Below are 27,289 nucleotides of genomic sequence, written 5' to 3'. Positions count from 1 at the left end.
GGAGCTGTAAATGGACCAATTGGAGATGAGTGCTGCACCACTGCCTGTTCTTACGGTTCTATCAGGGAAAAGTACTGCACATGAACCATGTCTGTGCATGTGAAGAGAAATATGTACTTGCTATTGCAGCTTTAAAATAATAGAAATAAAGTGCTATCAATATTTTAAAAAGCAGCCTTGCTCCTGTTTATGTATGTCTGGAAGTTGCATGTTTTAATATGCAGCATTATTTTAAGACCCCGAACTGTAAAATTTAGAAGAAAAATATTGCCTCACTTCTTGTTCTTTTCTTTTTTACAAGAAAATTTCTGCCTTAACCTTCAGGCCCCCAAATGGGCCTCTAAGGCACCATCCAGATTTTTAAAGCCGTTAAGATTGAGTACATCAATTAAATCATGAGTCAGGAAATCATGTTTACAAAGGGGTGCAAAAGGTATGGATTAGGTGTGGAGAGGCTTTTCCTCACTGTAGATCTGGGGTTTCATCCTAGAGGCAGACTGAAATGAAATGAAATTTATTGTTACAGTCATTTGACCATTTCAGACAGACAAGATACAAAGACATATGTCAATAGAATAAAATGGGTACAAATAATTTCAATATTTAGTTTGACAATAAAATAGTTAATAATTGATTCACATTAGGAACTAGTATGCAGCTATATGTTTCACCATTGCTTTCCTACGTTGAATAGCAGCAGCACTAAATTTGGCGACTGCAAATGTCACCGCAGGTGAGTAGTCTCCTAGTAAATAATCAAGATAAAATGATTCAGGTCTGCCTGGGAGAGGCAGACTGAATTTAGGTCATTTCTAGAGCCCCTCAAGGAGATTCCTGCAGCTAGCATGGCTGTTGCTTCTGTTAATGCCCTATTAACTTTGTGGAAAAGAAGCTGTATGGATTCTGAGGCTTGATATTATACCTCCTATTGGAAGAAAGGGTGGGATATAAATCTAATAAATGATGAGGTATTAAATGATAGGGGAGTGCATTTACTGCAATTTGTGTCCACATTCAGCATTTTGTAAAACAGCTCATCTCAGTTTGATGTGTGTAAGTTGCTTGATTCAATTTGCCTGTTGAAGTTCAAGTTTGCTTCATTTCCCCTCTACCCATTCACTGTCGGGAAACAAAAAAATGGCTATAATTTTTGTCCTTTTGACAGAAGTTGGTGAAATTTGCAGGCATGGAAATTTGCAGAGCAGTTATTAGGGGATCCAACTAAGGCTAGCGCATACTCTGCCAAAGTCTGGCCAATGCAACATCAATTGGCTCCCTCTATTGGGATTTGAATTTGCTTAGCAGCAACCCAGTGGAAAAGGGAATAAAGCATAACCGATTATTATGCCTAAAAGCTGAATGGTCTGTAAACCGCAGCTTTTCTGTTATCCTGGCCATGGTTATCTGCACCCTTGTGACATCTTCAGATTACAGCAGTGCATTTTACTGAAGACTCTTCTAAGCTTTCAAAGTACAGTAGCTATATTATTGTCTCAGACTGCATGTGTGGAACACATCTCACAAGTTTTAAACCAATTAGATTGGTTGCACACTTTACTCACCAGATCCCCAGTCTGCCATGGGTAGTGACCGGGAACAGGGCCTTTTCAGTTGTGGGGCTGTGGTATGTTCTCCCCAGTGTAACCAGTAAGCTTAGCCTCACTATCATGTTAAGTAAGCTCCTTGACTCTAGGGGTCTCCATTTTGTCTAAACTGGTATATTAAGCAATGATTAAGGATACGCAGGGCAAAGCTGCACTTTGAATTTGTGATTCTTCTTTAGCATGACCATAAGAATGGCTTACCCTTGTTTTGAGACTTCTGCAATATGCAGATGCCTTCCTTCTTCCTATTCCTCATGTAATCAATTCATCCAATGCACAAACATAATTGCCCCCCCCCGGCCTTAATTGAGGACACCATGCCTGTGCCAACCACTACTAAACACATCAATTAGCAATCACAAAACTGTGCATATGAAGCTCCCTTTTGCATACTGTTTCATCACTCATGGCACGAAAGCTTAGGTCAAGCTAATACTCTAGATACCCCTTCCCTTCTTTCTCTTATTTATATTTATTTATTTGGTTTATATCCCACCCTTCCTCCCAGTAGGAGCCAGGAAAACCCCTCACTCATGCTACCAAACCCATAAGATCCACTGCAGAGTCCACACTGAATATTCTAGGATACGGTCTGGGTTAGTCAGCTCAAATTTAGCTTTGCTCCCCTTCCTTCCCTTACCTCTAACATAGTAGGGGAAGGGAGATATATTTCTTTCCTTGTGCTTCACCACTGATGCAGGAGTGTTGCTCCCATCATCTTTCTATCAATTCCCCAGTTACTGCTTTGAAACAAACCTGCCCCCTTGGTGAGTCCTCATGGGTATGCAATCTGTTTTTTCTATAGCTTAACATGTAATAAATTATTTAAAAAATCAGAGCGGTCTCTTTCCACTTAACAAGACAGAGACAAAAGAAACAGGGACAGGAAGGGATAGGAACAAGTAGGTCATCTGTTGAAGGGGCTTCCTGCCAAGTAAGAGAACTCATCAAGAGAATGTGCACAAATGCCTGCCAAGTCCCAAAGCCACATCATTGGCACATCATAATCAATGGAGCTGAAGGGCAGAAATATTCTCTATGGATCTCTAGACAGTGATTTTCAACTGTAGGACAAACACAGAATTAGTGCTTTGTTGGGTCCAGATTTGCAAGGGCCAGAATCTGATGGCATTCAGTGGGAAATGATTCACTTCAGATATAAATTAAAATATTTCTTTAAATAACCAAAAATATAATTAGATCAAGACATCCGATTTTATTTAAATTCCAACATTTCCAAAATACTTATAAAATACAGATTCAGCTAGTCTTTTAATTATATACCATTAAACAAATTGACCACAAACCAAAGAATTCATGTTTCAGCTTCCCTAACATGAGTACACAAAGGATTTCTTTGTGTATCCAGTATGAATTATAGCAGGAAAATACAGTACATAATGTGTTCTCATAAATTCCTTGTGAAAATCAGTGTTATACATGGGATAATATCTTATATAAGTTCTATTACAAACCATTTGTAACATTTCTATAAGTAAATACTAAAAAAAACCTTCTCATTTAAAAATCAGACTGAACAACTTTGGCTGCAATCCATGTCTATTCAGAAGTAATGCTTCCTCTTTAATTGTAAAAAGCGCTGCTGTTTTGATTAGGATGTTGCTATCAATTCATGTAATGTTAGATTCTGAACTGGTTTCAGTACAAACTAATGTTTGCAGAGTGTCAGAGCTCACTGTTATTATTAGTGTACTTAGCAATAAGTTGCAGAAATGAAAAAAAAACACAGAGCTTTTAATTCTGGTTTTATTGCTGGCTGAGATCAGCAGAATTGCCCAGAAGAGAATGGTGAACAAGATTTCCTCCATTATGAATAACTAAGCCTGCAATCCAAAACACATTTACCTGAACCCAAGGTTGCACACTTTACTCACCAGATCCCCAGTCTGCCATGGGTAGTGACCGGGAACAGGGCCTTTTCAGTTGTGGGGTTGTGGTATGTTCTCCCCAGTGTAACCAGTAAGCTTAGCCTCACTATCATGTTAAGTAAGCTCCTTGACTCTAGGGGTCTCCATTTTGTCTAAACTGGTATATTAAGCAATGATTAAGGATACGCAGGACAAAGCTGCACTTTGAATTTGTGATTCTTCTTTAGCATGACCATAAGAATGGCTTACCCTTGTTTTGAGACTTCTGCAATATGCAGATGCCTTCCTTCTTCCTATTCCTCATGTAATCAATTCATCCAATGCACAAACATAATTGCCCCCCCCGGCCTTAATTGAGGACACCATGCCTGTGCCAACCACTACTAAACACACCAATTAGCAATCACAAAACTGTGCATATGAAGCTCCCTTTTGCATTCTGTTTCATCACTCATGGCACGAAAGCTTAGGTCAAGCTAATACTCTAGATACCCCTTCCCTTCTTTCTCTTATTTATATTTATTTATTTGGTTTATATCCCACCCTTCCTCCCAGTAGGAGCCAGGAAAACCCCTCACTCATGCTACCAAACCCATTTACCTGAATCCAAGGTAAATGTGCTTTGGATTGCAGGCTTAGTCATACATAATGGAGGAAATCTTGTTCACTATTCTCTTCTGAGCAATTCTGTTGATCTCTGCCAGCAATAGAACCAGAATTAAAAGCTCTGTTTTTTTTCATTTCTGCAACTTATTGCTAAGTACACTAATAATAACGGTGAGCTCTGACACTCTACAAGCATTAGTTTGTACTGAAACCAGTTCAGAATCTAACATTATGTGAATTGATAGCAACATCCTAATCAAAACACCAGCACTTTTTACAATTAAAGAGGAAGCATTACTTCCATATACTTCTCCTCATGCTTTCTGGTCTCATGTGAGGATAGGAACATGAACATATCTTTGCTGGGAATATGACTGGGATCCTCATCAGGAGAATCAACATATATGCATCTATCCTATCTTACATGTCCCATAAGTGTAAGGTAGGGAAGTGAGACCTGTGGCTTTCTAGACTAAACTCTCATCTTCCCTGACCATTGTCCACACTGGATAGGGCTGATGAGAGTTGGTGTCTAACAATGTCTGGAAGACCACATGTTCCCCATCTTCCATGTAGATACAGGGAGTTCAGCTCACACATTCCCCTTTGCTGCTTCTCTGGAATATGCAAATAATTTATCTTCTGTTTTGCAATTACACAGTGTACACAGGGACTTTAAATACTTGGTAACAGCAGAAAATGCAAGGATAGGATTGCTAGGGTGTAATTTTTGCCAAAACAGGAAGTCACCAAATGATGGTAAATGTCCCAGAAGATATGGAAGACTGGGTAAGAAGAACCTCCTGAGAAGGAAGACAAATGCTATAATCTTCTGCATATATTCTGAGAAATTATTGAATTTTGGGATGCTGCCTCCATTAATTATCTAATCCTGTGCCCATACAATGTAAGCCCCATCAAACTTAATTAGATTTATTTCCACGTAGGATGGGTGTCTTGCATAATTTCTTAAATGACTGAGCAGAGGACTATGAACATCTATCAGGAAAAAAAAATGACCTGCCTGGAGGTTTTAAACTCTGGGCCAGTTGCCAGAATATTTTTTTAAAAATAAAAGTCATACATGAGATCTGGTTGCCAAATACTGAGAACAGATGGGATTGTTTTCAGTAAAAACCAGCATACTTTTATAACTGGGTATGCTGAAAGTGTCAATTAATGCATGCTAGGACACCAGAGCAAGGCATCAAAATGTCTTGGATTTGCCTTATGCAGGGAGTTATTGCTACTGTTGAAATAACCAGAGCTTGGAAGTAACTAGTTACAAGTAACGAATTACTTGTAATTTATTACTTTTTTGAGTAATGAGTGGGTAACTTCATTACCTTTTGCTTGTAATAGAATGAGTAGTAACTTCATTACTTTTGAGGAGTAATTGTAATGTTTCCAGCATTACTTTTGTGCATTACTTGGGGGGGAGCAGGGGAAGTCTTCTGCTCCTCTGATTTGTGGATGAAAATCATGTGCCTCAAACTGGGCTTCTGTGCAGCGTCGCTCTTCCCTCATGCTCTCTGGGTGGGTATGAGGCAACGAGGGAGGAGGTGGAGAGTGAGACGGCATGGAGAAAACAATTGTTTAAAAATTGACAGGAGTGGAAGGAGAAAAGAGCTGGAGGCAATATATATATACAAAAAATATGTGTGTTGGAGTATCATCATTGCTGGTGGTGGGGTGAAGGGATGTGAGATTCTGTTATGCCATTCTGTTAATCTTATGGATAAAAAAAATTATTCTACTACCCTCTGTGTGTGTGCTTATTTTTAATGTTGTTTTAGGCTATTTAGATGTGCAGCAGCCAAGGCCAGCACCTTGTAGGCATTTTTTTAAAGTAACTAAAATGTAATTGTAGCAATTACTTTTGAGTAAAAGTAAAGTAATCAGTTACTTTCAGAGCAATTGTAACTGTAACGGTAATTACTACTTTTTGGGGCCATGTAACTGTAACTGTAATTTATTACTTTTTAAAAGTAATCTTCCAAGCTCTGGAAATAACTCATTTTCTTGAGTTTATGCTCTGGCCCCACCTCCAGCTCCAGTGACTGAGCAAAAAGTTCCATGGTCAAAGATGCACAGACCTTATTCAGGCACAGCTGCCCACACTACCAACTTGCCCCTGACATACATGCAATGAGGATTATTACAGGGAAGGAAAACTGTCGAATACAGCTTCTCATGCACAAAGGGGGTAACAAAAATGCTGTACCATTTCTCATAGTACTGGATGTGAGAGCCAAAATACATGTGGCATGGAAGATCTGTGAATAAGACCTCCAGGCTTTTTGTCATTTCAAAACCTTAAAACATAAAGACCTTAGCTGATAGAAAACACAAATACTAAACCATTCTAAACCTTAACATCTGCTGAAGAATTCCTGTAGATCTTGCAATCATATCACAGTATTACCAACTGATGAACAAGCAATAGGTGAAAAATGTTTATAAATCAAGACTCCCAGGGGAAAATGCTTCAAAAAGAAAAAAAACCTAAATAATAATGACATAATTGTGTGTATAGTTAACTGAAGGATATCTACACGGATATCTATTTTTAGCTTTGTGGCTTCAGTAACGTATCAGTTTGTTAGACTGAATAAAGTTTGTGTCTAAACTAAAGGCAATGGTTACAATGCAAATATAAATTCATGGTGATACTGCAGACGAATGTGAATGGCACAAGAAAGGCTGTTGCAGTTGAAAGACATCAAAGTTTCACTCTATCAAATCTGTATCACAGCACTATAAGTCCTTTCTGCTATGGCAGACTTCACAAGTATCTTCAGAGCCCACAGCATGTCACAGAACTGAAATTCTTTCTACATACACACTACCAAGAATCGAAGTCAAGAGTCGGGAAAAGCCTTGATAATAGAGTCATAGGCAGGAGGTGGTGTTTGTGTTGAGTTGCAGACACGGAGACTATTATTAGACCAGTGGAATTCTGGACGAGATAAGCTATTGGTGGTGCTCCCAGTAAGAGTTGTGGTGGTGCTGGTTGGTACCAGTGTAATCAGCTGACTTTCAGTTTCTACAGGAAGTGGGGGACACTGCAAAAAGGGATGAAATGTGGATGCCCGGAAACTTGATTTCCTTGGGAAGGAGTTGGCCTGCTCTAAGGAAGCTTGCCTTTGGAAGGTAAGGCTGGCCAAGCTGAGGTTACTGCGGCGTTCACAGCTGCTGTTACGATAAAATCCTGGCCTGTTGGCAGCGCATCCATGAGAAGCTCTGGAACGCCGGCTAGAGGATGAGGTGCTCCATTGGGAAATATGTGCACTAGCTCTGCGACTAGACAGGCAAGTCAGCAAAGCCCAGATTACGCCTCCAATGACAAGTCCAATGACCATAGAAACGGAAAATGCTATTATTATTTGATCTAAAACAAAACAAAAAACAGTGTAGTTATTTATCATACATTCAATGAAAAATATGACATATTTACAAAAATGTGTGGGAGGATTTAAGTGTTACTTCATATATCAATGGAGGTTGCACTTCTCACATGCAATGCAATCATAAGCATGTTTAATCAGTGGTAAATCCTTCTGAATCAAATGGGCTTTTAAGTATGTTTAGTACTGCAGACCGGTGTAGACTGAACACGGTATAGGATTTATCACACTGCAGTTTTGCGTAATCTTAGTGGTCAGCTTTCACATTAAATATCACTTATGAAAATAAGAGTTTTGTGTGTAGTACTGTTCACAAACTTCATTATATGTATAATCTGTATGGACTGCCTTCAAGTCGATTCTGATTTATGGCGACCCTATGAATAGGGTTTTCATGGTAAGCAGTATTCAGAGGGGGTTTCCCATTGCCTTCCTCTGAGGCTAAGAGGCAGTGACTGGCCCAAGGTCACCCAGTGAACTTCATGGCTATGTGGGGATTCGAACCTTGATCTCCCAGGCTATATCCAATACCTTAACCACTACACCAAACTGGCTCTCATAATCTGCATAGGATTTTTTAAATCTCTATAGAAAATACTGGAGTGAAGAAACTCATCATTGCCAAAGCCTCATGCTAACAGTACCGCACTGCTAAAGCAGTAGTCCCAAACTCCTCCCCCCATGACCATTTTAAAATTGCTGAGGGTCTTGGTGGATCACTTAATGATTTTTCTGCCTTTTGTAGCAATTGTAATATGCTGTGCAAGATGCTGTATGATTTTAATTGTATTTTAATTTGTATGTTAATCCTTTTATTTCTCATAAAAGAGAAATAATATAATACAATTTTGTATTTATAACACAAAATACATTGTAGTTTTTGTGTTACAATTTGTAACAATCTCTGCTATCTTTTCGGCGCCTTTTGAAGACTTTCCTCTTTCAACAAGCCTTTTATGTTGAGACCTATCCCAGTCTGCGTCTGTGTTAGAATTGCTTAATATGTTTTTTAATAATGTTTTTAACCTTTTTTTAAAGTTGTTTTTTAAAATGTTTTTTGCACTGTTTTGTTTTAATGTATTTTAAGATCTGTTTTTATGATGTTTTAAAGTGTTTCTAGTGCTTTGTTTGCCGCCCTGGGCTCCTGCTGGGAGGAAGGGTGGGATACAAATTAAATAGTAAATAAATAAATAAAATTACAATAAATAAAGGAAGCAATAAAATACAATTAAAATCATTATGAATATTTAATATGATGGATGTGCCATCTCTCATCTTCAACCACAAATCCTCAGACATGTCACTGACTACCTGAAGGAAGCTCGGTGATTACTGGTGGTCCATAGACCACAGTTTGGGAAGCCCTGATCTAGAGGGAGCAACAGGAAGTATGCCCCCTACCCAAAACATGATTGTATCCCATTGTTCAGTGATGTTTCCTCACACACATCAAGTTTGCATAGAAATTACGTTGTTCTACTGAACTGGCAGAAAGAACAATATTGCTTTTGAAAATATGCCTTATTGAAACAGTTGAAGTAAATTAATTTGGCCCTCTGAGTTGAAGCATGGGAAGAATTTCCAGGGAAGCTAAAACTGTGTAGATAAGTATGGCAGGGTTTCATACATCACTAAATCTGATTCCAGAGAGGTAGCTAGCTGTGTTGGTCTATTGCAACAAAAATCATAAATCTTGGCACGTCTAACAAAACCAACAAATGTGTGTCACAGTCTCATGGACTCTTTTTGGCATTTCTCTAGAATGGTCAATATACAGAGAGCATAACTATATTGCCCTCTGCTGGAAATCTACACGAATAAATCAACTTCAGTATCATAGTCTTCAAAAAACCCACACACAATCCATTAAAAAAAAAAGAAAAATATTACCAGCAATTTAACACATTTAGGAGATTTCTGAACCTTTACATATCTGTTCTTACATACCAATTCACTTCACAGGGTTTCCTTGTGGAAAAAAAAGCTACAGAAACTGTTGAGACTAAGCTGGCTAGCTCAATAAACAATGTATTTTTGACCGTAACTGTGTGTGTTTTGTTGTGTCTGAATATATTTGACTTTCCAGTCATTCCTTTCTTTTACATCTAGGCTTGGATATGTATGTATCAGTGTTGCTGTATTTCTTTAGAAATATTTGGCCAGTTCAGTTTGTAGGAAGGTGATCTGTGTTATTTTCACAATATTGTTGCACGCCACCCCAATCTCCGAGCAGTGAGAGATTTCCAGGGCTCACCCAGGGGTTTAGTTTCCTTGGAAAGGTCAGTGGAGGCTGTGGTATCTTTATGAAATATGGTTTATTTATTGACACACACATTCCAACCTGAGCTTAAGATGAAGGGATCCAAAGCATCAGCAGTCCAATATCTTGCTTTTTCATTAGGCTTACAGGAGGCACCCTAAAGCCATGGTGTAGGGAGCCAGCCTCTCTCCTGCCTCCAGTTCCCAGCCTTTTTTCAGACTCTGCCCAAAAACACAAGCCTCTCCTTGGCCTCAGAAAGGGGGAGCTCTGCTGAAGAGCTTCAATAACAATATGATCTTCCTGGCTCTTTTGCCAGTTAATGGGCACTTGGCAGGCCCATTAACTCACGTGGCCACTCTATTAGAGTAACAATGGGAGATCTGGCCAGCAGAGAAGATTTCTCACCTCCAGGTGCAAGGTTCCAAATCAGAGGCTGGAAGGGGACTCATAGAAATCATCCATCTCAACCCCAAACCCATAACAATATCCTTAGAGCTTGGAAAAGTTACTTTTTTGAACTACAACTCCCATCAGCCCCAGCCAGCATGGCCACTGGATTGGGCTGATGGGAGTTGTAGTTCAAAAAAGTAACTTTTCCAAGCCCAATACACCACAACCATTACTACCAAAAGTCTACTTAACACCAATTAGGGTTGTTTTCCCATTTTTGTGTCTGGCTTCTCCCCTGTGCCTTTTAAGAGCAGCTTGATATTAGCAGATGCTGTTAAAAACTTCCCCAGTCATTGCTCTCAAAGTCAGAGGAGCAGGCCAGCCAAATCACTTCTTTCTGAACTGCTGGCCATTTTGGCTCCACAGTTAGTGACAGCGCTCCTAGAATTTCACCTGCACAGAAGACGGTGTTTCAGATCTCCCCCCCCCCCCCCGCTGCACCACTAACATGGCAAACTACACTAGGCAACATTCCCTTTTCTGAAAATGTATTAATGGTACAAAAAGTTACCCCTTCAAAGGTACATCTGGCTACTCTGCTATGGTGTTAGATACAGAAAGACAAATTAGGTCCCAGGATGTGGTCTGAGGGCTCACGTAGTCATCTTACTGAAGCTGAATAGGTCAGGGAAAATGCCTGGGAATTCAATGTGTTATGTTCAAAGACCTGAGAGTCTTAGACATAAGAACCTGGCCTCAGGTGATGCTTATTAGATGAACAGGATGGTTTCTTTCAGAGTTACTTGCTGCTAGCTTACAGTTCCATGCAGACTGGCAATCTTCCTTCTAGCAGTATTGCCAACAAGGATTTCCCCCCACCAGACCCATCCCCAAATCCACCTTACCCCACTAGGCACTGTGTTTGATAACATTTTTGTGAAACATGGTTATGATGAATTGCTTAACAAAGTAGGCAATAGAATTTTAAAAGTACTAGCCACCATTGTGGGGAAGGGGGAAAACTACTGTGGAGAGAGCAGTAAATTTAGATATGAGAGAAGTGTGGAAGTTTGCATTCCTAGTTTTTTTAGATTTAAAAATGCTCTCTGTGTGTGTTAGTTTGGCTCCTCTGAGAACAGGATGCTGGACTAGATGGGCTTTTGGCCTGAACCCGCAGGCTTTTCCTGTGATGATTATAAGATGTACTGTTTATATAAAGGATACCTGTTGATGAATCACCTTATTAAATACAAATCACTGGTGAGACAGGTGCACTCTGTGTATGCTCATACCATTTATTTTTGAGTCTTCTAGTTCTTTCCTAATCATCATGTCTCCTCTGCTCAAGTCTGTGGAAACTGGCTGTGGTTTGTGAGGAGGAGTTGGTGGTGCTTAGGCTGCATCACACTTTGCCTGCACGTTTTCCTTCTCAGTAAGCCAGTTGGCAAGAACCTCCTTGTTTTTGTACCTTTAAAAGCAAGCACACCAGAGGATCTGGAGACTTAACTTAACCATCCTCCTCTCTGTTACTGGCTTGTGTGGTGTTGTGTACATTACTCTGGTATCATTTAAAACCAAAAGGGTAGCCAACTAGCCATGGCTTACAGCAGAAATGAAACAATAGTCAAGTAGCATTTTCAAGACTGTACATAGGAACAGAAATGTAATCAATGAAAATGTACCTGTTAAAAGGTTAGATTTTGGCTAGACAGTTTCATGAAATACATTAGAGAGAAAAATAATGAAATTGAAGTATTTGTAAAGACCGCCAGATTCTGACCATAAAATGTTTGACATCCGCCAGATTTCCCACTAACCACTAGACAGGAAAATTTGCCACCAGACATGTGCCTAAACACTAGCTTTAGCGGGAAAATCACTAAATTGGCAACAGTGCCTTCAAGTATTCCCTTTTCCTCTTGTTTGCTTACTTGTAAATCCTGGGGGTGGACTGGTATAAGCTTAGCCTAGAGCATTCTGGAATCCTGGTCTGGATCAAGGAATGGATCTGACATAAACATTACACTTCCATTTCTCCCCCACATATAAAATGACAAACATAACTGAAAACTTAGAGCATTTGAAAACATTTCTTCAACTATATAAGAAAAAACAATGTGTATTCAGAGCTTGGAAGTAACTAGTTACAAGTAACGAATTACTTGTAATTTATTACTTTTTTGAGTAACGAGTGGGTAACTTCATTACCTTTTGCTGGTAATAGAATGAGTAGTAACTTCATTACTTTTGAGGAGTAATTGTAATGTTTCCAGCATTACTTTTGTGCATTACTTGGGGGGGAGCAGGGGAAGTCTTCTGCTCCTCTGATTTGTGGATGAAAATCATGTGCCTCAAACTGGGCTTCTGTGCAGCTCTTCCCTCATGCTCTCTGGGTGGGTATGAGGCAACGAGGGAGGAGGTGGAGAGTGAGACGGCATGGAGAAAACAATTGTTTAAAAATTGACAGGAGTGGAAGGAGAAAAGAGCTGGAGGCAATATATATATACAAAAAATATGTGTGTTGGAGTATCATCATTGCTGGTGGTGGGGTGAGGGGATGTGATATTCTGTTATGCCATTCTGTTAATCTTATGGATAAAAAAAATTATTCTACTACCCTCTGTGTGTGTGCTTATTTTTAATGTTGTTTTAGGCTATTTAGATGTGCAGCAGCCAAGGCCAGCACCTTGTAGGCATTTTTTAAGTAACTAAAATGTAATTGTAGCAATTACTTTTGAGTAAAAGTAAAGTAATCAGTTACTTTCAGAGCAATTGTAATTGTAACGGTAATTACTACTTTTTGGGGCCATGTAACTGTAACTGTAATTTATTACTTTTTAAAAGTAATCTTCCAAGCTCTGTGTGTATTACTGTGAATTCTGTGCTGGAAGAAAGTTAGAATACAAAACAAATGGAAATGGACTGCCTTCAAGTCGATCCTGACTTATGGCGACCCTATGAATAGGGTTTTCATGGAAAGCGCTATTCAGAGGGTATTTACCATTGCCTTCCTCTAAGGCTAGTCCTCCCCAGCTGGCTAGGACCTGCTCAGCTTGCCACAGCTGCACAAGCCAGCGCTTTCCTTGTCTGCAACTGCCAGCCTGGGGGGCAACTGGGCTCCTTGGGACTATGTAGCTTGCCCACGGCTGCACAGCTGGCAGGGCACATAACCCCTGAGCCACTCACTGTGGGGGTGATCTTTAGCTGGCCCTTGACACCCAGGAGACATGAGTGGGGATTTGAACTCACAGACTCTGGACTCCCAGCCAGGCTCTCCTCCCCACTGTGCTATACCAGATGTACAAGGTAAGTAGCTTTTATTAAAATTGTCATGAATTAAAAAAAAAATTAGAATTTCAGTAGATACTCAAAGGAAGGCTTTAAAGCTTTCAAAGCCCAAATCATTTTGGAAGATTTTTTTAAAAAAATAAACTAATTGCATAGCATATCTTAGCAATCTTTATTAGATATGTTTCTCTAGTTTTTAAGTGATAGTGCAGCTATTTGTGTAACATTACCCTTACTTATTCTCCCCCATAAAGAATAAATTGTTATTTGCAATATAGCTGATAATAACAATGATAATTCCAGAAGGCAATTGTGCAGAAAAAGGTACAATAACCTCATCAAGACCTAACTACCTCTCCTAGGGAAATGGTGCTGCATTTCAAGGGGCCTTGATGACTTTTGCTCATATTCAAAATTAAATTAAGTGGAAGTTCCAGTTTCCTGCAGTAGTTGGTCAGCCACTAATTAGCATGGCCTTGCAAAGTTTGGCAAGAGTGATGCCTGATGTGGAGCCAAGTTGCTTCAGGTGTTCCTTAGTAAAAAGGAAATTCAACAGCAGTAGCAATCAGCAAAATATCCTGCAATAATATTTGCCAAATGCATTAGAAACTTGATCAACAAACTCCACATTCCTCTATCTTAGCTTTGACTTTATGATTGGGGAAGATGTAGTTGAGAAGGAAAGCCATGCATTTATTTATTTTTACTTTATAAAATAAACTCTTTTCCTACCATATGTGAATAAATATTTCCAGAACATTTACAATATTATGATTTCTGTATCAATCAAAATGACTGATTATTTTCTTTTATTGGTATAATGATGATGACACAGGATGCTAATACTGAACATTTTTCCTCCCACTACATATTTCAGCTTTGTTACTATTGCCTGTGTTAAAGGCCCCAAATGTTATTGAACATGTATGTTTTGCTCCCAAGGTTGGCTCAAGCCCATAAAACTCAGATTTGCTAGTGGTGCACTCCATACGCTGTTATTCACACAAAAAAAAGAACATTGCACATGTTCAGAAGGTCTACATACAAAGCTGATAATTTTCCCTCTTGCTTTACAGCCATGCACATGCATACACACACACACATACACAGAGTGCCAGTGCTCTTCCAGCTTATTTATTTCCTAATCCTAACCCTATAAACTCAGATCTGTGAGTGCTTGCTATGATCTTCTGTGAGTACTTGCAAGTTGAATTGAACCAGCATAAGGTTGTGAAGTTTATAAGTGCTTCAATATATCTGGTGAAGATCATGTGTCTTTACCAGATACATAACAAGCAAAATTCAACAGGTAAAGCTTTTGCTGGTAGGCAGATGCAATGAATGAGATTTTGTCACCTCTTAAATTGCAGGGTGACACACAACTTTTAAACGCACATGCTAAACAAAGATGAACTTAATTGCTGTAAAAGAATCCTCTCCCACCTTGGATGATGCCATTTATTTAAATAGCTAGGTTAATCATAACAAACCAATTCAGTAGAATGAGGAGAGAGATAGGAACATTCTACTAAGAGTTTTTAAAGTGTTGCCATCATGTTTTCTTGGAAAGGTCCTTACATTTAATAGATGGTTTGCCAAGCAGAAATTCAACAGGTGCTTTGAACTTTTTGTATGAAAAGAAAATAACAGGGCCACTACAAATAACTGTAAAAAATAAGCAGTGGTCTGTCCTCCCCCCAATCCATATAAATAGAGGTTCTTTTCAGTGATATTGCTGGCAGACAGAGTTAGGTGAAACTTCTCTGAGGAATTTCACTAGCCTTAAGAAAACCTTTTTTGCTTCCCTCAAAATTCCTTATGATGTTCTCTGCAGAGATATGTCCAATTTCACATTGAATTCCACTTTCGATAAAAATTCTGTGGAAGCTGTTCTCAACATTTTTACTTCGAACCGTATAAGGCACACCTTTACATTGAGCAGAAACTGTGCTTGCTCCATGTCTTCTGGTGGTTTGTGATGGCCTTTATTTGCAGAAACTCCCTCAAAATCACCACAGCTGCTGTTGACACCTCTGACACAAAAACAGACTCCCGTGCCTTTAGGATAGGAGTTTTCAAACTGTGCCACAATAAGTCACACACTCAAGGAAGTAAATTGTTCCAGCTCGCTGAGCTATGGTTCCCCCCCCCACTCCACCCACATAGATCCAGAATAAAGGAGAATCTTTAGTATGGGGGAAGCACTGTCTCAAAACAGGGATGCCACCAGAGAAGTAAGGATTCCACAAACATAAGGATCCCAAACGACTGCCTCCTTGGGATGGGAGCATCAGTTAACATAGTTTATGGTAGAAGCACACCGCCATGTTTCTTTACATCATCTAGCTTCACACTTAACAGATACATGGCATTAGGGCCATTCGTGTCAGGGAAATACTGGGCAGGCTTTACTACCAACTCCCCCAGTATTTTAGCCCCTAATTCTGTTCCCCTTCCTTTCACAATGCATGTTAAACAGTGAAGCAGCTGAAATACCTGAACCACTGAACTATTACTACAGGGTAGTGGCCGTGCCTTTTCCATATCCTCAGGTTTAAAAAAGAAATGGAAGCTCCATGTGTGTATGGTAGAGTGATGAGGACGACATGAAGCCCAGGAATTTGACAAAATTTGCCCCAGCCTACCCAGCCAAACAATTCAAAATATTGCATTCTTTCTAGTTTCCAGGTTTATGATGTCTTACCACCTCCAGCCATTTGAAATTAATTACCTTCTCTACAGGATTGGGCTATATCTATCCAATGAAACTGAGGCTTATAGTAATTCTGTACTCCCTTGGAGTTTAATAGTAAGGAACTGATACATTCCTCATCTATTCCAACACCTATACAAAGTTGCCTTAATAACTGGCTGATGCTTTCATCAATAATTAGCTCAATGCAGAACAATAATAACAAATCTATAATTTTTCTCATTCAGATGTTGAGCACAGTTACTGAAACTTGGCAGGAAAAATGGGATAGCAATGTTAAAATATTTGGTTGCCAAGTTTGCAGATATGCCCATTATTACTGTAAAATATAACAAGAGTGTATGTTGAACACATAGGAAAGACATCATATAATGGACAACATTATTGTCTCACCAGAGAGAGAATTCATAGAGAATATGGTATAGAAAATAGTTCTATATCACATTTGTTTTTAAAAAAGAACATACTAACATGTACTTACTCCAAAAATTAATCGGCCATGAGTTCTCAGAACTAGTACTGTTGGCATCCATAGTATTCAAACTTGTCAAAATAATGAAAATGGTATATCCACAGCAGAACACTTGGTGTATGTTAGAAATTTCACTTGGAAAGAACGCCCTTACATATTCCCTCAGATTGTTCTGTTTGCATGAAAGGAAATCAGTGTATCACATTTCCTGCTTTTATACTCAAATTAGCAACTGTTTCCCTTATCTTAGATTGCCACATGGTTCCTGAGACGGGGAACAATTTCCTTCTCGTCATTTCCTTGGCTAGACAGTGAATAAACCAAGAACAATACTTCATCCCCTTGTGTTCTGCATGTTGTTGGATCCAACTCATCGCTAAAATAAAGGGGAGAGTTGCCTTCCTTTTTCCAGTGTTTCTGTGCACAGAGGGTCTCACCTGGCATTCCTTACTATGCAAAAGCACACACATGTGGTACTAATTTGTACCTTAGGAATTAATGACTGGACATTCCTAAATGGTTTTTATACTTTGGGTGGTGCTGCACTTACAAAAAAAGGTTTATTTTGTTGTCATTTCTCAGTCCACTTCTGGTATGACCCTTTAAAGCTCTAACAATAGTCTGTTCCCATATATTCCAGCCCAGTCCCAAAGGTCATCTTCAGAGGCCCTTCTCTGGATGCCCTGCCAAATCAGGTAGGGTGGGTGGTAACTAAGGGGAGTGCCTTTTCAGTGGTGACACCCCAGTTTTGAAATGCCCTCCCTAGAGATGCTCATCTCATGCTCACCTCTGTTTTTTTTGGCACTGGGTGAAGACCTTCTTATTTTCCCAGGCTTCTCAGTTTTAAAAAGCATGCTCAGTGCTGTCAAGACCTTGGGCACTACCCACTACCAATTTTATTCTGATGTTGTTTTAATTGATGTTTATGTTTATGTTGTTCTTTTTAATATTATAGCTTTAAAGAAAACATAAACACCTTCCAGAGAACTTGTTAATAGGTGTTTTAAGGCCCTAATGACTTAGGCCCCCAAAGGTTGCCTCCTTCCTTACAGACCTCTAGAGTAAAATCTGCAGAGGGGGTCCTTTTGGTAGCTCTGCCATCCTCAGAAGCTCAGGCGGGTGCCCTGGGAGAGGGCATTCTCTGTGGCAGCCCCAAAGTTGTGGAACTCCCTCCCCACAGAGGTGTGTCTGGCAACTTCACTGAACAGTTTTTGGCAAATGCTGAAGATGCACCTTTTTACCCTAGCCCTTGTATCTTTTTAGGACCCATCCTATTTTTGATGTGATTTTAGGTGTTTTTTAACTGTTTTTAATGATGTACTTGAAAACTGTTGTGACCTTTGGATGAAGGGCAGGCAAAAATCTTAATAATAATATAAAAATGCTATCAATAAAGAGTACATTAAAAAAAGTTCGTTTAGATGTATTTTGCACACTGTTCTCTAAAGGAAAAGACAGTACATCTCCAATTTGTTGAAGCCAATCTGTTGGCTTCCCATCAGTATCAGACCTTCATCATTCTTGTTTCTTTCTTACTCTAAAGAAGAAGACAGAATGAGAGAATCAGGTCTGATTTGCAATCCCGCCAAAGTCCCAGAAGGACCAAAGCTAGCTAGGCCCTGATACTTGACCTCTCCCAACTCTAAGGAAAAGAACAGAAGGATAAAAAAAAGGTGTTCACTTTTGTTCCTGCTGGAATCTGGATGCCCAGACTTGCTTCCTGGCCACTTTCCCACTTCTCTGGATAAAGAGCATGGCATTATTCACTGAATCAAGTGGAGCCTACCTTTCGCTAGCACTGGTATGGGTCTTCCCTTGCATGCATTTTTTAAAAAAATGCAGATCTCCACATTAGTTAGTGCTGGATCCTTGCCCTTCTTGGCTAATAAAAGCTAGCAGGGATGGAACAGCCAGCTGGGTCAGGGAAGTGATTAATGCCTCTCTGTGAGAGGGGGTGGTCCCTGGCTGCCTGAAAGAGGCGGTAGTGAGACCACTCCAGAAGAGACCCTCCCTGGACCCAGAAAATCTTAATAACTATTGGTCGGTAGCAAATGTTCCTTTCCTGGGCAAGGTCCTTGAACAAGTGGTGGCAGGCCAACTCCAGACACTCTTGGATGAGACCAATTATCTGAATCCATTTCAGTTGGGCTTCAGGCCTGGTTTTGGCATGGAAACAGCCTTGGTCGCCCTGTATGATGACCTCTGTCGGGAGAGAGACAGGGGGAGTGTGACTTTGTTGATTCTCCTTGATCTCTCAGCGGCTTTCAGTACTATCAACCATGTTATCCTTCTGGGAAGACTGGCTGAGTTGGGAGTGGGAGCGACTGCATGGTGGTGGTTCCACTCCTACTTGGTGGGTCGGCTCCATAAGGTGATGCTTGGGGAACATTGCTCAGCACCCTGGACTCTCCAGTATGGGGTTCCACATGGGTCAGTTCTGTTCCCCACGCTGTTCAACATCTACATGAAACCATTGGGTGCGGTCATCCGGAGCTTTGGAGTGCATTGCCATCAGTATGCTGATGACACACGGCTCTATTTCTCCTTTTCATCTTCTTCAGGTGAGGCTGTCAATGTGCTGAACTGGTGCCTGGCTGAGACAATGGACTGGATGACGGCTAATAAACTGAGGCTCAATCCAGACAAGACTGAGATGCTGCTAATGGGTGGTTCTTCTGACCAGATGGTGGATGTCCAACCTGTCCTGGATGGGGTTACACTCCCCCTGAAGGAGCAGGTTTGTAGCGTGGGGGTTCTCCTAGAACCATCTCTGTCACCTGAGGCTCAGGTAGCCTCAGTGGCACAGAGTGCCTTCTACCAACTAAGGTTGGTGGCCCAGCTATGCCCCTATCTGGACAGGGATAACCTGGCTTCAGTTGTCCATGCTCTGGTAACCTCCAAGCTAGATTACTGTAATGCGCTCTATGTGGGGCTGCCTTTGAAGAAGGTTCGGAAGCTGCAGCTTGTGCAAAATGCAGCAGCCAGATTGGTAACACAGACCAGATGGTTCGAACATATAAAACTGATTCTGGCCTGCTTGCATTGGCTGCCTGTATGTTTCCGAGCTTGATTCAAGGTGCTGGTTTTGACCTATAAAGCCTTACATGGCTTAGGACCACAATTCCTGATGGAATGCCTCTCCCAACATGAACCGACCTGTACACTACGCTCAACATCTAAGGCCCTCCTCTGGGTGCCTACTCCGAGGGAAGCTGAGAGTCTGGCAACAAAGGAAAGGGCCTTCTCAGTGGTGGCCCCCAAATTATGGAATGATCTCTGTGACGAGGTGCGCCTGGTGCCAACACTGTTGTCTTTTCGGCACCAGGTCAAGACTTTCCTCTTCTCCCAGGCATTTTAGCATGTATTTTTAAATTGCTTTTTAAAAATGTGTTTTTAAATTTGTATATTTGTTTTTATTGTTTTTAATAGCTGTAAACTGCCCAGAGAGCTTCGGCTATGGGGTGGTATATAAATGTAATAAATAAATAACAGTTGAAACGCTGCTAAGAGCCATTTCCCTCTATTTTATTTTTAAAATCTCTTACTCTATATGATTTGTTTTTAGTTTCAGGACCAAGCAGGATTAAGGGGTTCCCCCCTCTGTAAACAGCCATTCCATATTGCAACCCCCTCATAATTTTGAAAAAAATCATCAAACTTTAAAATGTTGCAAAGTTTATTACTATGAAGAATGTCCTGATCCACACAGAAAACGGATTTTTACTGTTTATGTCCTGCTGCTTAAGATAGTGGCAATTTTGCTTTGACAGGGAAAAGGGCTTGCACAGTTTTATACTTGCTTTATATGTGTCTCCCAAGGCAATCATATGATAGTCACTTTAGTCTGAGTCAGCCTGAAGCTTGTGCCCTTAATGAGAACCAGAATGTTTTTCCATTGTTAGCTGACATGCTTAAGGCAAGCATGTGTGTAATTATTTAATCTTAAAGCTCTCCTTCTCATGTAATGCTTGAGGAACCAGAGGATTACTCTGTTAGACTGCATTCTTCAAACTGCTTATTACAAAGGAGCCCTGAAATAGTCCTATTAGCACTGAATAGCCATGTTGTTGCCTTTAACGAAACTTCAGTGAAACTATTACAGAGCAATTGCTGCCATAATTAATGGCAATTGGGAGAACTTTTTTCAAGCTACTAGATATTCTTCAGGTTTATATTTAAAAAGGCATGGATGAATCAGTCTATTTCTGGTCCATATCAATTTTGTATGTGTTCATTTGTGAGCCCAGACTATCCTATTTGCTCATTAATCTGTGAACTATTTTTAAAATAACTTTATGAAACTTCATATATAATGCGTATTTTGTCACAAAAATACATTTAAATATGTATTGTATTTCAGTGTAAACCAAATCTAAAATAGGGTAAAATACATATTTTAAATTGTTTTGTTTTGCTGTCAAAAACTGTAGTGCAAAATTCAGAGAATGTAAAAAATCTGAAGGATGATTATGTTCTAATCCATACATTAGTCTGGAAAGCAGTGGTGGCCATAGCGTATTGTGGGCCCTTGTGCAAAATACACTTTTGAAGGGACCTCCCAATTTAATTTGACTATATACCAGTTTCCAATTATATAGCTTCTGATTGGAGATAAAATGTTATTATGAGAAGAAGAAATTTAATTATGCATGAAGTACATAACTTCAGAATGTATATGAATAATTGGTGCATGTTAATATATAATATTAATTGACATGGCAAAGCTATATTAAAATACTTTAAAAAAAATACATCAATAACTTAAGCCTTTTCAAAGAAAATTCAAAACTTTTCAATTCAAATGCAAAAAAACTTGCTTGAGTTGAGTTGAGCAAACCCATCAATGAAAATATAAAACCACCAAAGTTATTGTACAACCACCATATGCAGTAAAATTATTGTATATAATCAGGCCCGCCCTTAGCATGTGTGGGGCCCGGGGCAAAAGCATAGTTGGGGGCCCCCCGCATTCTTTCTCTCTCTTTATATGTATATATATATGTATGTATGTATGTATATATATATACACATACATACATACATACATATATATATATATATATATATATATATATATATCAGAGCATATGCTTGAATCCTGATGTATTACTCAGGCTTCAGAATAGCATCACAATGACTTATGGCTGGTCCTCACTTTTGTGGCTTGTCTGCTACTTCTGCATAGGCAAGTTCCACACTGCACTGTAATATCTGAAATGTGGAGTTGTTATGTACTCTGACGCTCCCATGTGGTCCCAGGTGTGTCCAGTGCAGCATGGTAGAAACCTGACCATGCTGAAACATCAACCATGCTACTAGATTCATGGAAGAATCAGCTCTTTGTTAATGCACTCTGAGATGTTGTATATTTACTTTCTAAGGATACAGACTAGGTATCAATCTGCTGATGCATTTGTGTTAGGTTTACACTGAGATTGAGCAGGCAGGCTATAAGGAATCAAACCATAGCCATTAAGTCCAAATGTAGCCTGCACGGTAGGACTGTTCGCACAGCAGCCCTCCGTTTCCTACCATCACAAACCAACTTTTGCAGACCACAGTCATGCAGAGAAACAAAACACCTTTGGAACAAACAAGTGTTGGTAACCCAAGCAGGTGGGACAAGCCATGGCAGCCTTTGTCAGCCTGGTACCACCAAGATGTTTTGGACTACCATTCCTATCAGGCCCAGCATGCTTGTGCTGGCTGGGGCTGATGGGAGTTACAGTTCAAAACATGTTGAGGGCACCAGGTTGATGAAGGCTGAGGTACAGGTCATAGGGGAAGACACCCAATCCTCCAAAATCCTTCCTAACCTCAAAGTTGATATTAATAAGATCCCCAGGCCTGAGAGCATTCAAAGTGAGCATATCCATGGGGCTTTCTAGATGAAAAATGTTTTAGAGCGCAGGTTAGCCCTACATCCCATCTTTAGTTACGGGATCCTTGATGGTCCCCAGAGGAAGGTACAGGGGAACCTAAGATCACACAGGGGGGGGAAACCCCTTTTTAATCAGAATAGTGTTGTAATAATGTGCTGTGGTTCAGTGGTAGAGGATCTGCTTTCAATCCAGAAGGTCCCAGGTTCAATCTCTGGCAACAGGTAGGGCTGAGAGGGATCCCAGGTCTGAAATCCTGGAGAGCTGCTGCAGCTGAGTTTCCCGCATTTGGGGAAATCGCAGGGGTCAGCGCACCCGGAGTGCAATGGATGAGCCTCACCCTAGGAAAACCACCTTCATGATCATGGTAGTTCCCCTGCCAGGTAAGAGCTGCTGCCAGTTAGACCAATGGTCTGACTCGATATAAGGCAACTTCATATGTTCCTATATGTAGCTGGAATTCCCCACAGTTTGGCTGCCTAAATCTCATTGACATCATTGGAATTTAAGCTGCTTTATCATGCACAGGATTCCAGCCTTTGGCTGCAATCTTGCACAGTGTTATGGCTGCAGCCCTATACATATTTCCCAGGGATTGAAATCCCACTGAACTCATTGGAACTTACATCTGAGTAGACATGTATAGGATTGCACTGTAAGTGTGCTTAAGTCCACTGAAACCAGTAACCTTGTTCATTATGCTGTAAGTGAGATGAAATCTAACAAAACAGGGGGGGAGGAGTTTAGACTAGATATAATCCTGGAAGGAAAAGTTTTTTGGAAGTTGTGAAAATAGGACAGACCATGCCTGTTTGTTTCCCTTCGTCAAATTATGCCTTGAGCTGGCCTCTATTAGCTGTTAGTAATAAGTTGGAAAGTCTGCCGCTTGTAATGGGTCTGTCACTTTTGCTTTTAACTGGTGCCTTGGACCTGTTGACAAGAAATATGAGAGGATTTACATGATTGGGTCATGAGCACACAAGCCTTCTATCTCCTGCAGGCAGATAAATTTGTGGCATTGTTTCAAGGAAGTGGCCTTGGAACAAGCAAGCTGCCTTCGTTGTGGGTTCTGCTTAAACTTTAGCAGTAATTAAGGAGATTCTCCTTTCACCATTGCACAGACAGAGCAGACCTTCTGCATGCATACTCTATCATAAGCATTTGGCAAACCCCAGATACCTTTTCCTCACTCTCACACTCTCTTTTGGCGAAGCATGAAACAAACTATGCATATCAGAGAGTGCTGCAAATGATAATAATGTAATAAATCAGCAATAAAGAAAATATATTAATCTACTTTCTGAAGAATAGTGCATGACCCCCATAATGTTTAAGTACCTTTAAATCTCATTGACTTCAACAGCAGGAGTGGGATGGGGTGTAAGTTAAGTATGTGCTTAACTATATATTAAAGAGAGGCTAACTCTGCCTATATTCAATTTATTATTATTATTATTTATTAATTAATTACTCACTTAATTAATTAATTAAATTTATATCCCACCCTTCCTCCCAAAGGGAGCTGATTGGCTTGCATGCAAAAGTCACAAGATTGCAAGATATACTCCAAAATGGACTGAGCAAAAAGTTCTGTTCTATGGCTTTGCTCTCCTACCCCTGAGCCCTAGATATTTCCTTAGGGCTTATGAGCTATAGAAACGAAGTCAAAGGAGCTCATGCCAGAAAACTTTCAGATCTTTCAAGTAAATGGGGAAGGGGAGACTTTTCCTCCAGGGATGATGACCAATAAAGGGACGATGACAATACATTCAACAGGATCTAACAACAACAATGCAAAGGCAGCAGTTTGCATGCAAGCACAAGGGGAAGAGAAACCAGTCCCCACGAGTTACTGACCAAGTTAGGGTAGCAGGGGACAGGAGGCAGCGAAGAGAGATGTGGAAGGCGGAGGAAACTGACAAGACAAGGGGAGAAACTTACATGGCAGCCTTTGCACGGCTCGCGGGATGGGCTGCAAGGGTGATGCAATTGCGAGTTGCTGGAGGCTCCGCTCTTCTCCCTCTGGCGGGCTGGACAGCTCGGCATCCGCGAGTAGAAAACTCTCTCAGCCCTGGGAAGCCCAGCGCTCCTCACCTTCCTGGAGGTGCAGCGGCTACAGCTACAGCTGAGGCCAAGCACGCCCCCCCCAAAGCACAGAGCCCCGCTTCTCGGTGCCTTGGGGCGGCTCTGTATATAATCATTTAAGATAATTCCTGGGTTTGGTGGGCCCCATAAAGCCAATGAACTCTCATGCTCCACCGCCCATTCTATATGGCTAGCACTGCTAGGAATTGCAAGGCTGAAAAGTTTGCTTTAGAAATGCAGACCAAATGAAATTCTCCTCTGCCCCTATCTATTGTGAGAGGGGAATCATTCCCAGCTAAAAGAGGGAAAGAGAAAGCCTGAGTCATAATTTTAAAGGGTAGGTTTCCTTCCAAAATGAAATATTGTATTTATTAAAATATTCTGAATGCACAATATGTTGATACTATCTTTTGCATTATTATTTCCCCACAGCTCATATCCTTCCATGCAAGTATTCTAGAGAAGCATTTTCCCTCATTTGTTATTACCATTTTGTCAACACATTCTTCAAACTGACATTCTTCAATAGCTGACTTTCTGAAAACACTATAAAGCTATAGAACATGGATTTACAAAACCTGATTATGTTCAAATGAATAGCTGAGTTACAAGCAAAGCTTTTAATATGATTTTACACTAGCAGGACTAAATCATTTCAACATTGGTTGGATCTACATTTATAATCAGTAGAATTCCACTCTCGTCAGTAGAAGCAGGAGGCAATTTCATGGATTCCTCTTTGCCCCTGCAAATCTGCTCTGGGGACTTGGGGGATCTCTGAAGCAGCATGAGGGCAATCAGGGATGGAAGTATCTCTCAATGTTGGTTCTATCAGTCTCTCATTTTTCCAATCTCAAATTCAGTTTTCTACATTTCTGCAGCAATTTGCAATTTAAAAAAGAATCCTCATGAAAATCCTTTAGCATTTTAGTATAAATTTGTCCTAATAAACACATTTTTGTGTACAGGTTTTACTAAGGTATACATTTTTGCAATTTTGCATTTTCTCCTAACATTTTTGCATTTTTGTATGTTTTTTCACTAATATATTGCATTTTATGCACACTTTCCCCTAATAGGATTTTTGTAAACATTGTTTGGCTGGAAAACTGCACCACAACATTCAGATAAATGTGAATTTTGAAGGATGGCTGTGTGTCAGTTCTCATATTGTTTTGGAAAGTGCAAATTTGATTGATTCAACTTTAAAGGTGAATTGAATCTAATTTCTCTCTCATCCCTATAGGCTATGTAGGAGAACTGCAGGGGAAAGGGGAAGTTAGCAAAAATACCCTCCCTTCTTTCTCAATTGGGAACCTCTGCTAGATCTCAGTCCCTCCCATAATTAGAAGAAGCTCTTCTATTCACTGAATGGCCAGTCTGAATCCAGCCCGTGACGTTCCAGCATGAGTACAATAGTTAAAAACTGCACAAAATATTTCAGTTAAGTCAACACATGCTTGTCCCAAACCATATTAGTCTAATCTGTAATCTCTGTAATGTAATAATGGAAAATGAGTAGAAAGGCAGTTTAGAAAAGAAGTAATGAACAACAGGCAGTGAGTCAGAGCTACCCCTGCAGCTCAGAAGCAGCATGACTGAGAGGAGTCCACAGTCAGAAATAGCCAGAAATATCTGCAATGACACAGAGACCTCTGGGGGCATCACATTGCACTAGGAAAAGTATGACCCATACAAAATCAAGAGTGGTGCCTCTTACTGTTTTTGGCCTAGGCAGCCGAAATCCCTAAGCTGCCTCCCAACACAAAATTAAATGGCTGCAAGGATTTGTGTATCATTGTAGAAGTCTTTTAGATCACACAGTCACTTTACACAGCCACATTATTATTGGAGCTTCATGTGTGCTGCCTTTGATCTGGGGATAGCACTGCTTTCGAAGCAAAATCCCAGTTGCTTCCATCATGGCCGGTGCTTCTCTCATCATACAATCCAAGCTAAAAAGCAGTGTGAGATGAATCACTTCCTTCCTATTAGCAATGCTCCCAGCTTGTGGGAGGATGCTTTAGAAGTGTTTGGGTAACTTTCAGCCTGTGTGCTACATCTGTTCTCTGCCTGGATCACTTGAGCATGCCCATAACAGTCTTCCAGCATCAGGATGTAAGAGACTCAGCACCACTTCTTGAGCAGCTTTTCTGGGAGTGCTACTGCACAGGGTAGATAACTGACTCCCAGCATTCAATAAAATAATCTGCAGGGACACATAGGAAGGGGTATTGCTGCCAGGACAAGAGTGGCACTTCTAAAATTGCTTTTGACCTGCTGGCAGCATTTACCCAGCAGTATTGCTCAGGGAGGAATGCTGGCCATTCCAAAATCATCATAACATGTGCTGCTTCACACAGTGAAGACCTCTACAAAGGCTTCTGGGACATCCTCACATAAGGTATCACAAAGTGGTAGCACAGGCCCAGGGGCCACTCCAGGGCACATGCAGGAAGAAGTACCCAGAGCTTGGAAGTAATTTGTTACAAGTAACAAATTACTTGTAATTCAGTACTTTTTTGAGGAATGAGTGGGTAATTCCTTTACATTTTTATTATAATAGAACTAGGAGTAATTTTATTACTTTTGAGGAGTAATTGTAATGTTTCCAGCATTATGTTTGGGCATTACTTGGGGGGGGGAAGCAGGAGAAGTCTTCTGCTCCTCTGATTCGTGGATGAAAATAATGTGCC

The 27,289-nt window shown here is 40.3% G+C and overlaps 1 protein-coding gene and 1 pseudogene across 1 annotated transcript; both read right to left on the bottom strand.

The window, feature by feature from the left end:
• Positions 1–4,316: 4,316 nt before the first annotated feature.
• MYCT1 (MYC target 1) lies at positions 4,317–16,798 on the bottom strand. Its single transcript, XM_061626345.1, has 2 exons — positions 16,639–16,798; positions 4,317–7,490 (listed from the first exon to the last, which is right to left on the bottom strand). The coding sequence occupies exons 1-2, from the start codon at positions 16,688–16,690 to the stop codon at positions 6,961–6,963; spliced, it is 582 nt and encodes a 193-aa protein (XP_061482329.1). The 5' UTR covers positions 16,691–16,798; the 3' UTR covers positions 4,317–6,960.
• A 5,951-nt stretch (positions 16,799–22,749) lies between these two features.
• Positions 22,750–22,899, bottom strand: LOC133384716 (U1 spliceosomal RNA; annotated as a pseudogene).
• Positions 22,900–27,289: the final 4,390 nt, after the last annotated feature.

The sequence above is a fragment of the Rhineura floridana genome, chromosome 4 (assembly GCF_030035675.1).
Source record: "Rhineura floridana isolate rRhiFlo1 chromosome 4, rRhiFlo1.hap2, whole genome shotgun sequence".
Taxonomy (NCBI): domain Eukaryota; kingdom Metazoa; phylum Chordata; class Lepidosauria; order Squamata; family Rhineuridae; genus Rhineura; species Rhineura floridana.
Note: the sequence above shows the minus strand (reverse complement) of the source record. Positions and strands in the feature narration are given on the sequence as shown.

Coding starts and splice junctions, on each gene's coding strand:
- MYCT1 (XM_061626345.1), bottom strand. CDS start 16,690: ATGGATGCCAACAGTACTAGTTCTGAGAACTCATGGCCGATTAATTTT. Junction 7,491..16,638: donor ATGGCCGATTAATTTTTGGA/GTAAGTACATGT, acceptor GTTTTGTTTTAG/ATCAAATAATAATAGCATTT.